The 17,592-nt window shown below is 43.2% G+C and overlaps 1 protein-coding gene across 2 annotated transcripts in view; it reads right to left on the bottom strand.

The window, feature by feature from the left end:
- Mgtor (nuclear basket protein megator) overlaps positions 1-17,592 on the bottom strand; it is a 123,173-nt gene that overhangs the window by 40,541 nt on the left and 65,040 nt on the right. For both annotated transcript variants that reach the window (XM_075701202.1, XM_075701203.1), the window contains exons 28-33: positions 15,214-15,526; positions 12,567-12,776; positions 6,912-7,014; positions 4,604-4,696; positions 3,561-3,694; positions 2,310-2,374 (exon numbers count right to left, since the gene is read on the bottom strand). In XM_075701202.1, coding sequence (XP_075557317.1) covers positions 2,310-2,374; positions 3,561-3,694; positions 4,604-4,696; positions 6,912-7,014; positions 12,567-12,776; positions 15,214-15,526 — 918 coding nt within the window. The remainder of the gene's footprint in view (positions 1-2,309; positions 2,375-3,560; positions 3,695-4,603; positions 4,697-6,911; positions 7,015-12,566; positions 12,777-15,213; positions 15,527-17,592) is intronic.

Here is a 17,592-nt window from a genome sequence, read left to right as displayed (position 1 = left end):
TTTACAGGAATCAGATCAGAATGGATTATGGGGACAGTCGGCATTACATACTGGCTCTGGTGATAAATCAACTGCAGTGTTATAAGACAAGAAAGAAGAGGGTGACAGAATACAACATACAGGCACACTGAACAAAACTGAATGGATTGAGCCTTGATAAGTGGGGATGTGCGAATACTCAACTGTTCGACTTCTAATCGAATAGTGAATGTTCGGATAATTTGATTTGCGAGTCGAATATCTAATATTTTATATCTCAAATATTTGATTTTTCAAATATCAGTACCTTTGATGAATGACCCGGCCATGTTCGTTGCCTTGACATGCGCAGCGTTCCCAGGCGCGCAATCTTTATAGGTAAAAAGTTTGACCAGGTGGACCAGACCGACCAAAACGATTAACGCTACGCAAACAAAGGGAACCACAAAAGCAGTGCGTGTGGAAATCGTGGAAGCATGTGTGAAGACTGGGCTGATTAGCCACTGATGCCGATTGCATCGAATATGCAAGTTCAGTGTTCATGCACGTATATTCACGCAGTTTGGAGCTTCCTACACACATGAGAGCAAACAGACAAACATGGCACATGTGCTCGCAGTATAGTTGCCGGCTGGTCGAATGCAGACCCAAACGCCGCTTCAACAGCCATCAATATAACCTGTATGCTTGGCCTCGTGACCGATTACCACATTGCTATGGTCCTCCTGATTTTTAGAACTCTTTACCATTGCCGCCGACCACAGTCGATGCGAGCAGCGCTGGGGAGGGTATTCTGTAGAAGTCCACCTAGTGGACTGTCCATTTCGGCCGAGGCTGATTGGATGCAGCTGTACGAATGAGGAGGAGATGAGAGGCCCCAGCCAATTAGCAGCTGCCGAAATAGACAGTCTACTAGGTGGACTCCTACACAGTACTTCCCCTGATGACCACACACAATGATGCCGAGTGACATGATCCTCATTCCCCACCTTTGTCTGTTGTGCTGATTGGCCTTATAACAAGCTAATGATAACCACGCTCGCCACAGGAACACGAGTTGCGCTCTAAAACACACCCGCGGAGCGCACCACAACCTGCTGTGATGTTGGTCTCCGAATCTCAAGAGGCTATGCTTTTTAGTACTGCGAGCACCAATAAACGTCATGGCTACCATGTTTCAAACATTATCTGGTGCCGCTTCTCGGCAGAACGCCTCATACAGAAAGAGTGTAGCCTCCAAGATATAACAGAAAGATGTAAATAAAGAAAAAGAAAAGAAAAGGAACACACAGAGCTGTATCCACGTATTTATCTTGAAGGTCTTGAGAGAGGGAGAGAACTGACCTGCAACAGAGGCGTTGGCCATGCATGGCCCGCGCGGCGACGCCATCGTCGCCAACGTGCTATCGCGCACCAGCACTCTCCTTATCCACGATGGGGCGGAGTTCAAGTTATTGGTGGCGGAGCGGATTTTAGCGTGAATCAGCGGGAGGCGTTACATATTGCTTTCAATACATTGTTGGACGGACCACAGCAGCTACTTCGAATAATCTGAAATTTCGAATTAACCAGTTGTGAATTAACGGGCTTTTACTGTACATCTTGATTCATAGGTGCCTAAGTTACTGGTAGCTGGCTACATTCTTGTTAAGTAATGTGGTTAGCCTCCTGAGCATACGCAGCACTGTGATTTTTGCACAAAATTTGGAAGCACAAATGTTTGTGTTAAATTTTCTGATATGCGATATTTGATTTGATGTTCGGCATTCTTTTCTAGATTCGATCTGACATTCAATTCGAAATCTACTATTTGGTATGGGTACACTCCTACTAATAAGCAAACATGAAAGCAACAAAATATTGCGTTTAATAAAACAAACATAATATCTGTTTGGCCATGGTTCACTTCAGTGAATATTTTACAGATATAATGAAACCTAAAATGTGGAATCCGACATGGTATCTGTTACAGCAAAGCAAATTTTTTGTTTGCACGTGGCTGAAGACACCACACGAGCCAAGCAAAACGCCTCAATTCCCGTAAAAGTATCCCTCTGGTGTCTTTCACCATCTGAAGACTTCCATGAATATGGTTGCAGACCAAACAAACTTTTGTAGAACATGACACAACATTCGTAAAACCACACAGCGAGCCCAAATTTGTGAACCTAATAGAAAATTCTTGAGAGTTGCCAGGTGCGCACGTGGAAGCATGGACAAGAGGTAGTGAATTGCATAAGACAAAAGCACAAAGTAGAGTGGTGTTGAAATAAACATTGTGGTGTTGAAATAAAGTGAATTGAAATTGAATTGAAATTGAGTGCACTCACCTTGTCCTCTCCACAGGTGCAGTTACCATGGTAGGTTTAGCTTGCTTCTGCTGCTGCTGATTCAGCTGCGCCATTTTTCCCAAGAAATGAATCAATCACATTTAGTTGCTGCTCAATCAAATGGCCTGGCACGAGTCATGCCTGACATGATAATATGAGTAATAGCACATTCACAAAGCTTTGAAGGGTAATTTTTAAAAAGAAACATTAATAAAGTAACATAGGGTAAGTAACAGAACAATGAAGTAACAAGGAAACATAAAACACAGCTACTGAACATAAAGAAAACTGTATAAATATAAATCAGACCTGGAAACATATTACCAAGAATGATTAGATAAATCCTCCTTTAACAGCAAATACCATGCAAAAGACAGCCCAAGCAATTTCAGGCATAGTTTGATAAACAAATCATCCTCACCACCAACTATGGTCAGCAAATGTTACACTCACAAAGTGCCAATTTATTAAATGCTATTTTACATACTTTACAATACTCACATTCACAATAAAAAAAAAGAAACAGAATTTTATGAAGGATCTTTTACTAAGTGATATAGATGAAATTTATTTCTTCAATCTATTAGTTGCCCTATAAATTAAATATTGTTTAATGTCTAGCTTGCTTTGAACTTGTGTAAATCGCATTTCATATTTATTGTCTCTCCAAATAATGTGAATTGTTAAAAATCTGGGGCACACATACAAGTGTAATCACCAACATTTCCAGTTATTTTTAATCGTGATACCTTAACAAAAATTGTATTGTCGCTGTTGTCTTCAGGGTAGCAGGGCTTAATCAGGCATCAATGCCTTTAGCCATATCTCGCAAGACAATGTTGTATACTGACTTAAGTATGCTTCAAATCATGACTAAAGGATATAAGCTCTTTAAATACTCAATGTCCAGAGCTTAAAAAATGTGCTACAGAATGCATTAAACACACTTTTCAAGTTTATTCAGAAACCAAGCTGCATAACAATGATTACGGATAACCATGGCGGAGCTGCAGAGGTAGCCTTTCACGTTTAAGGTGCGACAAGCCAGCACATCGATCGCAGACTGACAAATAGTGTTCGGGTATTTAAAATAGCACACTTCAATAAGGTAAAGAATAAACCAGTGAACCCCACAACTGGGTGCCTCAAATATCTCCTTGGAATGCTGCAACACAACAATGCAGTAAAATCAGTCTACAGTTCATCGTGAACTCCATAAGGCAACTGATCCCAGTTCCTGCTGCAGCTCACCTTCTGGGTGAGTTCGTCCACCTGGCGCTGAGCCCGGTCGAGGGCGTCGCGGGTATCGCGCATCTCCTTCTCCTGGCGCAGCAGCCTCCCCTCAAACTGCGACCGCAGGCTGCTCTCCCGCAACGCAGTCTCCTCTGCAGTACGCAATGAAAGGAAGCCTTTCAGACTGATTCCGTTAAACCAATGGGTTAAGGTTTTCATAAGTGTGAAGCCAGCTTTCCTGCGAGGCAGTTGGCCCAACTAATGGCGGCATAGTCATTTTGACAAACAGTGTACAAGCAGAGCTTGCCCGTCGTATAACACAGAAAATGCGCATGTGGCTCTTATGATGGTGCAGGAGACAAGCCCCTACATGTGCAGCTAGCCCTTCATTTGATCTGAATGGTGACAGGCGCCACCATTAGTTAGTTGGATGCAGTGTGGAGAAGACAACTTGCAAAATATGCAAAGGGTCTGCAAACAGCAGCTTGAAACTTGTAATAAGCATGCAGGCCATACGAGCATAGTCATCTGCCAGTAGTTAAACTGGCAGATGACTATGCATTTTTTCGAGCCTCTCCGACTACACAATCACCTGCTTATTGTTTTGTTTTTTTTATCCTCCAGGCTTCGAGAAGCACAACTGTAACACCACAAGCCTTGGTGCAAACAGTCAACACTGGTGCACCACAATAGCCCCTCAAGAAATCTGGACGGCCTCAGCCTGTTCATAGGCAATCACTACTTTTTGGCTTATGATGGGCTCAACCCTTGCCACCCTCATCATGGCTATCTCGGTCCTTTTTGAATGGCTCGAGATGCAGTTTTTCCTTTCACAATGCAGACGACAATAGCTGCTCTAAAGTCGGCGTTTTTATTAAGATTCTTAAAGCTAAATGGCAGCAGGTGATCCTAGTGTGCCAGGGTCATGCTGTTTGCATAAGAAAAAATGAGCCATAATGGTAACATTTTCCCATAAATATGAGTCGTTAAGAGTTAAGATGGAGCACCGGTGAGTTGAATGTGCTGGTATGACATTAATGTAAATGAAGTTAGTGGCTTACGTTTCATCTGCTCCATGGAGGTGATGCGCTGGTTGAGACCCTCCAGGTTCTGCTTCAGCGTCTGGTTCTCCTTGGTCAAGGCCTCGTTTTTGGCTGCATGAACAACAGGACACGGAGTCAACACAAACGAGTTGAACAACGAAACTGCAATTTTTCACCATAAAGCCAGGAGTAAAACTGACAGGGAGAGCACCCTAGTCAACAAAAGTTATTATGTGATGCAAACAAAGAACAGAAGCATTTATGAAATTAAGACTAAATATGCCCCTGGCAAAGGTAAACCCTTATTGCAGAGAGTTTCATTTTCCAATAAAACATTCAGTATCCAAGACCATGTGGTTATGTATTCAGAAGAGGCAAAAGCTATGCTGCTGTATGTTGCTGAAAAAGCAATGAAAGTTATAGTCGGAAGCAAAATACAGATGAAAATGAGGTTGGCTGAAGAAAATGAGGCAAGTCATTATAGAGAAGGCCACAAAAAACAAAGTGAGAAGCGATTGAAAGCGACAACTTTGCATAAAAGTGAGACGCTGCTATCAGAAATTATCAGTTTGCTCTACACATTTGCTCATATACAGTGCAGTTCACTTATAATGATAATGATACATTGGTTATATTAATGAGCAATTTATGCACTAGGGCTATGAGAAAAAAAACCCATATATAACAATATGTTGTTCACTTCATATTCAATATAATGATCAAAATTTTACTTTCTGGACGGCATTTTCCATGCAGAATGATCGTGAAATTTGCTTTGCTATGTTCCCCTTAACTGAGACGGGGCAAAAAGTCTGCCTACACGAGTTTGTATGTGCCACCATTACCGCGCAGCGTGTCCTGGCAGCGCACCGACTGCGAAATCCACGGAGAGCATCGCAAGTCGGCGCAGAATGCCACAACATGGTGCCAGCTGCTTCATATCCACATCGCCAGTGAGCGTCCAGAGAGTGAACACACGCAGTGAGCAGTGAACCGCGGCTGCGCTCTCTTTCTACAACCTCTCTCTCTTCCTCAACTAGCGCGGAAATGCGCTGAGGAAGCAATGGTGCATGCCCCGACAAAGTGCAAAGCTGTGTTGCTTGAGACGAAGCCGCAAATTTTACGAGACTCAAAGTACCAGCTCATGCCACAATCATGAAATCTAACACCAGTGACCATGCTGATGAACAGAAACGGCAGGCTTTGTGCACCAGGGCGAAACTCCCCTGTATGAAACCAGCCGCTGACATTACCGAACTCTGGGAGCACGTCGCTGCTGGCAATAAAATAGGCGGTGCTTCGACAGAGGAGGTTCCGAGTGCGGATAGCACTGCCTCGTTCTACAAAGAATCTCCAAAGGGGCGATCGCTGTCGTGACAGACGGCAGCATTGTGCGGCGTTGTGCAGCGTTGTGCGACACAGGCGACAAGGTTGAAGGTGGCCCGTCTTTGACACAAACCCTAATGCTCATGCATAAAGTGCATTGTTGTCGACACAGTCACTCATTTATTTCATGTACGCTAAATTATAGCTGCCAGTGTTTGCGCAGCCTCTCGATATGATGCACACCGCAGTTGTGAACCTGGAACTTCCACAAAAGCAGGTGCAGATTTCTATTTCAGCGCACCTAACGCTTGACAAGCTGTTTAGAGGTATAAATAAACATTTCATTTTTCACAGCCTTCTTTCTAAAGCGTAAATTCTTTATCGTAAGTGGCAAATTCGGTTTGGAGCTATAAAGGTACTTTTGGCAGCTTTTTTCTTTTTTTTTTTCTTTTCTTATATCAGTCCAGATATAGTGACGATTGTTTACAACGATAGGATTTTTCGTTCTTTTTGATGTCACTATAAGTGGACTGCACTGTAGCAAACATCACTACGCTACAGAACCCGCATAAATTACAGTGACCGCTGCAAAACCTCATTTTTGAAGTTCTCCAGTTTCCACCGCCTGTCCCCCTGTGCACAGCAGTCATTCATCTTTGCAACAATAAGCAGGTGACAAAGGCCAGTAGAGAAATATTGAAGGCGCAATAACCACACCAATCAAATGCTCCCTCATACTAAAAGATATATTCTGTGCTCAACATAAGACAAATGCTTTGCTCAGGCATTTGTCGGGACATGTTCCATCATCCGTCTCGTCATCATTCGATCAACGTCTGATCAACAGACACTGATCCAAAGACAGAGCAACAACACTCTTTGTGACCCTCAGAGCCTTGTGCACCGATGAACGGTGACGTCTGTGACTCAAGAGTTAAAGGAAAGCTAGCTGAAAGCATAATGAAACATAAGAGAATTCATTTCAACATCGCACACGTACTGTTGAAGTCAGCAATGCGCTTGCGTGCCTGTACGATGAGGCCCTTGGCTTGGTTGGCTGCGTTGTTCGCCTGCTCCTTCTCGGACACAAGCTGCACATTCTCCTGCATACAAGGCAACAAGCATGCACATTCAGAAGTTCTTGCAACAGCTTTGCATAGTAAATTATTGCAGTCAGGATAGTACACAAGCACTTGCCAAACAGATTCATCTGTCAGCCAAAACATTTATTAACTCTTTCCCTACCATGCCAACCCGCTATCGATGGTTTGAAATGCTGCCTTCAAGACCTTCCACGCCGCTCACAGACACTCTGCACCACCGGACATATTAAAGGAGAAGAACTATATTTTTGTTTGCTAAGTTCTAAGTTGCTAAGTTCGCTTTTCCCCCACCAGGCAGTAATTTTTTAACGTGCTCCGAAGTTTCGAGATTGCCAAAGTAGAAAGCAAGAATGACCATCTCCAGAAATGGCGCGTGCACTTCGAAAGATAGCAAATCTCATGATTACGTTGCATCTGTGGCTGATTTTTATTGATGAACTGAGCAGCAGTGAGTCTGAAGACACTGCTTTTTTTTCGGACTTTGACTCTGCGAGTGGCGACGGCGCAAACCGGCCCTGAACATCTGCGGCTGCAGCCCGGCATGCCCGCAGCAAAATTTTTGTGGTGCAACACCTGTTCAATGAAAAATTTTGATATTGGGTGGGATAGTGCCTATTAGACGGGAATACATCGTGTATATCTTATCATTTTTGTTTAATTTTTCTCTAAGTAGATACAAGCATGTTTTTACAAACTTGGTTTAATTTTATCCCTCAATCTTGATTCTAGCAATTTATGTCTTTTTTCTGAAATACATTTCATTAATAAAACATTTATGCATGAACAGTGCATTCATAGTACGTTTTGTTCATGTATTACATAGAATATTGAGTGCAGTAGTTCCTTCAGAAAATGAAATCTCGCTTGACCTACAAAAAGCACCCATTTTCCCCGTGGTAGGGAAAAATTTCCATGCTTGCCAACCTGCAAACTTGAAAATTTGTGAAGTTTTTTTGAAAGCGTGCCCTGAGCACAAGCCTTTTGAATAGGGGCGTGCGAATACAGAACACAGTAGACTTCCGTTAATTCAGCTTCGATTAATTTGACTTCTTGGTTCATTCAATCCCAATCGAAGGTCCCAGCCAATGGCGCACATGCAATTATATGGGCCCAAACTTTTGTGATTTCAATCATAAGATTGCAGCATTTATTAGATTCTAACATGCGCTTTTTTTCTTTTTCGGAAAAATACAAATGGCTATATTTTTGGAGGACTGTGAGCCCCTGCCATGACGTCATGTGCGCCAGCTTGCAGCAGCAGCAGCAGCATCAGCAGCAGCAACCATAGAGTTTTCTACAATAATTGCTAGAGGAAACTTTGACGACGCAGTAGTCCAGCCAGCATGGGATTGATGAGAAGTACATGGATTAGTTTGATCTTTGTGCTTGTGGATTCAGACATTCTTGTGACTTTGTTTATTACACATTTTATGACTTCATTGCTGTAAATTTCAGGGCAATCTACACTTTTTTGAAGTGTAGAAGACGGTGCGAATTTGCACAATCGCTACTAATTGCAATGATTCAGCTTGTCGAGGTGGCCAAATCGAAACGTGACAAGCATCTCAAGGCATTGGCTTGCCCACAATAATTTCATAAGGCCGTTTTACGTCGCTTGTCAATGCATGCGCCCGTGGCATAATGGTTTGAATATCAGGCTTCTGTGCTCCTGTGTTTGAATCCTGCCATTAGACAATTTTAATAATGTTTATTTAATTATTTATTATGCAGTACCTTGTTGAGAATGACGAGTTTACAAAGTCACAAAGCCGTTTGCAGCCAGAATGACGAGGTCTAAGCAAATCCATGTACTTCCAATAATTCTCATGCTAGCTGAACCATGCTGGTTCCCACTGACACTAGCGCCAGAGCACCCTCTAGTAATTATTGTACAAAACTCTACGGCTACAGAGGTGGGCAGCAGGCGCTTGCCTGACGTTCAAGCGCTTTGCTTTTTGCGGCCGTGTTGGCTGCGATGGGCACACAGCACGAATCCATATCCTTCGAAGCTTTGGCTAAACCGGAAAGGTATGACACGGCTTGTCACACCCAACGATACTTTTCTCACACCTCTGCACGCAGCAGCGTAGAGGTATTCTCCTGCATTGTGCCAGGCGCTTTACTGACACGTTAAATAGCAGCACTGAACACAAATGGCGATATTCAAGGCTTTGGCACAAGCTCCGCTTGGGAAAACAAGTATGCAGCCGCCCGGCGCAGTCCATGTGGGTGGAGAGATGCAGGAGATGGGTGGCCCGCCTGTATCCGGTACAGACAATGTCAGTGAAAAGTCAGTTCCTCTAGTTCACGGCGCAGCCGCCAGGCACGGTAGTTTGTGAAAAATTCATTTTAAATTCATTATTTTCTGCTAGTTTCTGCCTGAAAACAAGGTTGTGTCAACCAATTTCAGCACCCAAGCCTTCATTTGGGCTAAAAATTTCGGCAGCGAAAGTTCTGTTCAGTATCCCTTTAACAAACTCTTAAGAAATCCCCTGCTGACTGCTTATACTTTCAATGTAAAAATATTTCAATACTATGAACTTCCGGATAGCAAACTTTTCAGAATAACGGTCGTAATTCAGTTTTTGTGTCATGTTAATGCCTCAGTACTAAAAAAACTAATACAGTTGACTCTTGTTACAGCGGACCCGATAATCTGACAAAAACGTCTGTTTTATCCAAATTCTGTAATATCCGAGACGCCTCTCTTCCGAAACTTTCATTGCGATGTCTAACAACTTTATTGCAAAGAGTGAGCAACGAACATCCAGAGTAAAAAACAAACAAAAAAGTCGCACTTTCGCTCGAAAGGCGAAGCATCGATTGCAATAGCAAATTAAGCAAGATAAGCACAGCAGCAGCGAACGAATTGACCTTTGTACTGTCTCTCGCTTCAACATGAACTAAACATTGAAAGCACAGCACATGCGAAGCTACCGGCACTGGGCACACTTTGTCCACATCGCAGATCACCTTAAGGTGGTGATTAGAAACTAAAACGAAATCGAGCTGGTGGGCAAAGCCGGAATACGATGCCACTAGGGCAAAACAAGACGTTCACTATATGCCGCCTGCAGCAGGAAAGGCCAGCATGTTGGGGTTATTGCCTATTAAAAGTGCACACTATGCTCGCAGTGGCACAACGCTATATGCACTATAAAACAGGTGGGTGAAGATGCTTATCGCAATAGGGCTGGTGGCGAAAGACACGAGTGCAGCGTGCGACGACCCGTAAGGCAAGAGCAAACTCCAGAAGATGAAACTGAGTGCGTGCCGGCATTTCCTGCGACATAGATGAGCGAGAATTTTGGCAAAGCTGCTGTGCAGACACCTACTGCTCTCGGTCTCGCGTGACTCGTGCTTCTTCTCATTTGCATTGGATCTAGCAGGAATAAAAATCATATGATTGCAGTTTGGCAATGTACTAAACATTATTGCCAAAAGATTGCATTTTCCAGGAACACATTACGCGGTAAAGAAGAAGTGTAGCTGTAGTGGGCAATTTTTTCCGTTCTCGATCACAAACGTTGGCTGCCAGGAAATCATGCAAAATGGAAAAGCATCGACAAAGTTTTACTGTACGTGGAACCTCGTTGATACGTTCCTCGCTGTTGCATTTTCCTGGCTGCTATGTCGTGTTTTTGTGGTCCCGACCTAAATCTTATTGACTCCTATGTATTAGGTTCCCATTTTATACAGCATCATTCAGCAATGTTCCCGCATCTCATGTTGCATTAGAATGTGGCTGTCACGCAAATATGATGGTACGGGAGATACTGACTCTCACATGTTGCAACAAGTGACCAATTCGTTGCAACAAGTGACCAAATCAAAGCAACAATGGACTAATTCATTGCAAGGAACGAATGAAGTTTGCAATAAATTAACAAAGATGCACAAGCCAGGCACTGCACAAACATTGGGAGAAAGCATGCACAGAGCAGCTGGCGAAGTATATGAAAAGGTGCGCATGGATTGATGCTTACCGGGAACCGCACATACTGGGCCAATTCTGCCAAGTACAGGGATACACTTATTTGGGGCCTGCAAAGGTCTCATTTGCATTTCACAATTGCCCGTTCTTTTTAGTTACCTTTGGCGCAGTAGAACCGTGTTATACGGTGAAGCATACACAACATATTGTGTATTCTTTTCCATATTCTTTTCCAAGGTCCCTTTAAAAACGTATCAATGGGATTCTACTTTATTCCTCATGCATTCTTTCCCCATAGGAAGATTTTCAACACAAAGTTCGGGGATGGACAAAAGAAACTTTTTCACAAAAATAATTTATTTTTCATAAAACTTGAGGCAGCATTTGTAAAATCGTAAAACCAACCCAAATTAGTACACTTTATAAAAAATTTAGGAGACTTTACGGGTATGCATTTCTCATGGTGCCTAAATTTAAAGTGACAGCTATTATGGGCCGACTCCCCTAGTCATTTGATGTCTTCCGGTGTCTATAGCAACAATATCAAAGTGCTTTGCAGAAAGTTTATGAAAAAAGAAATAATTATATACATAGTATCCTAAGGATTACAACTGACATCATGGCTGGCAGTAAGTTAGTCTCAAAATTCAAAACATGCAACCTTGACCCTCACTTTCTCCGCTAATAATAGACGTTTTTGTCTCAAAGAAGTGCACATGTTTTGAAACAGTGCTGTTATGCTGACTTAAAGGGACAATAAAGACAGAGTTAAGTTGAGCTCTATAGGTGATGTCCAAAGCATGACATTTATGACAAGTTTCTGGCTCTCTAATTGCTTCCGGCGCATGCAGGCACCGAGAGCATAGCCTTCAAGATCTATTCGTGTTATTTAGAGAGAGCCATCATGGGGGTATGCATTTAGACACCCCTATAAGTAAATCACTCTTTTATAATACAAAGAAAGCCATTGTTACCATGAGAGGAGACTTGAATAACCATAAGAGACGTAAAAACAAGACAGAGGGCAACACCACTTGAAAAGTTCTTGGACTAGCTCGCCACGATATCGTAGATCTGACAGCATTTGCTCCTCAGGTCTATTTAGTCCGTTACCGGTCTTGATGGACTACATGGTATAATAGAGGAGCCAAAGACAGTAGCAAATTTTGAGAACATTTAATGCATCATAATGAGCCAAATATGAAAAAAGGAATACTTTGAAATTTATGTCACAATGACATGAACCAGCAATGGGGTTTCTGCTTGATATTCACGAATGAAAGTATCGCCCTAATTTTCTCCTCTAGTAACTTACCTCTTCCTATGAAATCATGCACTATGGAGTTTTGAAAGAGCACTTTATCAGTTTGAGCAGTTTAAACTAGGCTGCAATGTTGTAGCAATGCCTCTTCTTGGTGCTAATGCCTTTCGCTGGTTTTTGCATTTTAGAGTGGTCATTTAATGCTCTGCCCAGGGTGGAACGCCAAATGCGGCCACTCACAAATGGGAAAAGTGCCGAAAGGCATTAACATCGAAAAAAGGCATCAGTGCAACATACCGGCCCTGATTTAGTATTTCTATTCAGAGTCCCACTACAGGAAGGCAGCTCTATACTCACGGCCTTGGCACGGTCCAGCTCCTGGGTGAGGCTGACCTGGCGTTCTTGGAGCTGTCGCACGCTGGTGTCCAGGTCAGAGCGCACCTGTGCCCCCTCGGTCTCTGCCTTCGCTTGAGCCTCCTCCAGTTCGGAGCAACGCTTCTCCAGGGCCTCCTTGGAGGCCTTCAACTCCTCAAACTGGCTGCGGTAGTGGCGCGCTATCTTCTTCACCTGCACACCACGGTGGAAACAGCACATACAAAAATTGCAGTGCATGTTGACAACTTCCTTCTCTTGAGACTGCACGAACAGGGATGACATGCTACAAAGAAAGGTCACTGTGTTAAGCATTATTAAAAGACCAGAAGAACTTAAGACTCAACATCACATCCTCCAGGATTTCAGTCATATGGAGACCTTTCAGATCCCATAATAGGTCCCACTGTACATGTCTTTCATTTTTGGACCCATGTCCTGTTGACAGCAGTCTCTGCGAGATCAAGCCTCTGGGAATGCTATACTCTCATGTGAGTCTCCCAACATTACATTTCACGCAAGACACTTGCGTCTTGTGGCTTGCCTGCACAAAACTCATGACAACGGGAGTCGGTGCTGTATTTAGCCAGCTATAACAAGAGATGGTGCGAGTGCTCAAATGCTTGCAGACAAATTAAGAGAAAGCTATGCGGGTGACGCTTCTGCACACATGTTACAGGGCCAAGTAGTCAGACAGCTTTTGGTTTCTCGCAAGAGATACTCAATCTGTGTAGCTCCCATGCGCGATGGTTTTGCATTTGCCTGAATGCAAAAGAAAAAAAAAAAGCACAAATGTAATAAAATTTTAAACTCGGCGTTATGTATTGTCTTACTTTGCATAAGGTGTTTATGTTTTCTTTTCTTCAGTTAAAACCAACATGGACGAAAATGCGGAAAGTTTTTTTCAGAAGCCCTGTTACTCGTGTGTGTTTTATCGCTGTAGCTTTTTCTTCATTGCCACAGAGAGTTGTAAGCGAGTATATGATAGTGGTGCGGATAGCTTGGGTGCAAGAAGCCACTTCCGGGCTTTTTGGCTGCAGGACCCAGACACTCGTCGGTGCACTTCATGGAATTGCCCTCCAAAAGGCTTTCCGTACAGCTTCGGAGCATGGTGCTAGGATGGCCGAAAACAAGACTAATCAAACACACCTCAGTTTGCCACACCACACCCGCAAACAGCAAACGACCTTGGCCACAGAATCCAACATGGACGAACATTATTTACTCAAGCTACCTGCTGCTGATTTGCAAGCTGCCACACCTCTGTTAATCACTGGAATTGGCATCTCACTACTGACACTACTCAGTGACAAAATTAATCTAATCATCCTGTGTGTCAAATTAAACAAGATGCAGAAAAATGTCAGAACACATAGCTGGTTCATTTGGCAGTACTTGCCTGATTCTAACATGCCCCACAATCAAACGCACACTCACTATCTATGTGTTCAAAAAAGTAAAACTAATGTAGAGATAACATTAAAGCTCCTAAACAAAATAGAAATATAATGTGCACCTAATATTTCACAAGAAAAATGGGCAAGGGAGTAATACGTGTTGCACCATGGCAGTTAGTTTCCTATAATACGCTTCGTCGCAATGCGTCCGTGTTATGCGGTAAAGCATACAAACGCTGTGAAGGATGTCTTGGCTTTGTAGCAGGCAATTTTCGGCCAAATTTCCTTGAAAAAAGCTCGCAAGAAAATACCACAATCAAAAATTGTGAGCTGCAATTATTGTTTGAAAATCTTCCTAGGCCTGGCTGGTAATAGACTTTTTGATGAGAGATGGTAGGTGTTTCAATGCATTCACTGTTCTCTAAGCTCCACATTACCACTAAAGACGTCGCTATTGTGGTCATGATAGCGGTGAAGCTCGTGTGTGCTGACCCATCAAGATCGAATTCTCCAATGAAGGTCAATTTTAGAATTGAAATAAAGCAAGTTTGGCTCACAAATTCACAGGCACTAGCTGGGACCTTGGCTCAAGATCGAACTAACCGAAAAATCAAATTAACTAGAGTTAAATTAACAAAGTCTACTGCATCATGATTTGACTGAGTAGCTTTTCTATCTTCTGCGACAATCTAAGAATACAGAGCAAGCTCCACTCAGAAACCCACACTCCCTCTGCTCTCTGTGACTCCAAACAACCAAACATAGTTTCCGAGACACCAATATTGAAAAAAAGTTTGCCTTCGTCGCGACCTCACAGAAATGAACAAACGTGATTGGCTGGCCCATCTATACAAATTCTCTTACAACTGGATGGTGGTGAATCTGCCACTGTATTAATAGGTTGTAGACCCTATAACACTCTGCCCCACCAACTCCATGCAGTGAAGGCTAGGTCTTGTGTTGGCCAATCAGCAAAGAGAGCCGGCTGCAAGCTTTAATAAGGGAGCGAGGGCTTGCCCATAGTAGTACACCACTTATTCATCTGCGAAGATTCCATTCAGTGGGCATTGTGTGGGTAGGTGATCAGAGGTGAAAAATGCAGGATCCCTTCTGGTTCTCTATACTGGTTGGCTGACGTGACCCGCAGCTTCTGCTGCACCCCCCAGAGTCGATTAGATGGCATATATTTTGTTTCACTTTCACTAACAACAACTTGCAATGTTGCGCAGTCGCACCTGCACGATTGTCTTCAGCTTCTCCTCCTTGTCTGTGCGGAGCGACTGCAGCTCGGCGGCTGCCTTCTCTGCCTCGGCCTTGAGCTGGTCGGATTCAGCACGAACTGCCTGAAGCTCCTTCTGTGTGTCCCTCTGCAGCGCAGCAATCTGTGATGACAGCTCGGCACGCACAGCCTTGGTCTCTTCCGCGGCTGCGTTGAGTCGCTGCTTGTAGTCCGCTATCTCGTCCCGATATGTTGCCAGCTGCCGCTTTACGGCAACCAGCTCCTCGCCACGGTTGTGCGTCTCCCGCTTTAGGCTGGTGTTCTCCTCCCTGCGTGAATTAACCATGGTTGAACACTGATAGCAGCATGGCTGCTTTTGCAATTAGAAAAACGGTTTTCAGTTTTGTTGAGTGGTAAGAGCATTTTTACAGCACACATCAGTTGATGCAGCCCTAGGTGCACCAACATGTGGCAGGAATTTTCTTATGAACTTTCGCTAGCAATTGTATAAAACAGACTAGAGTATTGTGTTCTTTCTATGTGTATTTTGTTCTTTTTTATTTTCCAATAGTGTTTGATGACTGCTACTTTTCCAACACATTAACAACTGTATATGATGAAATAGAGGGATGTGCTGTACATTTATTTTGCTGCTATAACCCCGTAACAATATGTCTTTGCTTAAACTATGGCTCGTTCAGGAACAAATACGAGAAATTAGACGAGCGATGGAGGAACAGGGTGAAGGCATGGAAGGGAGGAGGGTTCGAAAATGTGTCCTTGTGTTGTGCCTTGTTGAAGGCAAATACACAGTGGTCCGCATAAAAGCACTGGTGCTTTCGCGGACTACAGGTTACTCTTTGTAGCGCATACAAGAAATTAATTTTTGCTATTGTACATTTTATTTTTCTCTCCTCCTATTGTTTCCTCTGTCCTTGGAGCACAAGACTGAGCGATTTGGGCCAGAGCACTGCCCAGTCCCGCTCAAAAGCCTCATTGCTTTGGCGGGCTGAGAAAATATTTGAATGTATGTTTTATGTTCTAATAAAGAAAAGAAAGAAAGAAAGAAAAACTGCAGCACGACCCAGATGCATCAAGTAATGATAAATCATCTCTGCCACAAGAAGTTTAAATAATGCAAAAGCACAGAATAAACAAGGCACCTCAGCCGATACCAAACTCACAAGATTGACATTCCTGTCATCTGCGCCATGCCAACGAAGAAGCATGGGTGATCCTATGTATGCTATTGTGTATGTTCATAAAAAATGGTATTGGATTTAGCAATGGCATTTTCATGTTGGAAGCTACTTTATTATATGTAGTCATTCCACAGAAAGCGTCGCAGAGCAAAAATAACTGTGCTACAAAAAGTGCAGAGTAAGACATCTATGACTGTGCTACAGTAGAATCCTGTTGCTATGCTTTCCAAGGCACTGCAGAAAAAAACATAACAGTTGGAAAAGCATAGCAGTAAAGAGGGCACAAATTGCCACAGCAACATCATAAATAACTCCATGCATCTGAATAAATGGGGGGAAAGAGAGAAAAACATTTATTAATTGAAAAAAGAAAAGTTATATTAAAAGGCAACCCCAGTGGCTTTTCCAGTGAGGTGCCAAGATTAGGTGAATTGTTTCACTCCTTAATCAGATAGAGCAGCAAGCTGTCATATATCGCTTTGCAGTGTTCAGGGGTCCCTCTTGGAAGGATCCAGTTATTTAGTGCAACGATTGAGCTCTGAAGCCCAACAAGGCAGATTCTTCGCAGCGAGGATAGACCAGGACATGTCCATAGCAGATGGTGTGCTGTGGCTGGCTCACCCATGCTGCAAGTTCCCCAGGTTGAGTCAAGTTACTTGTCAAGGTATTGGGCTTTGAATGCAGGCGTGAATAGCATGTCAGTGTGCAGATGGATGGAGTGCCACGCGTTTCCAGCGTGGGTTGAATAAATAAGGGACATGTACTATATTCCATAAAAGGGACCCCTACCCACTTTTGACGTACTTCAGCGCATAGCACCGCTGTATTGCGGCAAAGCTGAGTTGAAAAAGTAGGCCAAAATTGCAACTGTGCCATGACATGCTTATCAGGACAAACGAATGTACACATCCGACATTTAGCACTTTCGAATTTGCCTCTGCATGACTAAGTTTACATGACCGGCGCATCCAAATGCAATGTAAGATGTGGGAAAATTAAAGAATGGCAACGTATCGTAATACAACATATCATGATACAATGTATCATATTAATACATAATAGTCCATGGCCTCTAGGTTGGGACTGTGAAAATGCAACATAGCAGCCGGGTAGAAGCAACATCAAGGGGAACATATCAATGAAGTTCTATTGTATCATTTGTAGCTTCTGTGCTGTTGCCTGCTAATCATGAA

This window comes from Dermacentor variabilis, chromosome 8, assembly GCF_050947875.1.
Source record: "Dermacentor variabilis isolate Ectoservices chromosome 8, ASM5094787v1, whole genome shotgun sequence".
In the NCBI taxonomy this organism is placed as follows: domain Eukaryota; kingdom Metazoa; phylum Arthropoda; class Arachnida; order Ixodida; family Ixodidae; genus Dermacentor; species Dermacentor variabilis.
The sequence above is the reverse complement of the archived record's forward strand: the minus strand, read 5'-3'. Positions and strand labels throughout refer to the sequence as shown.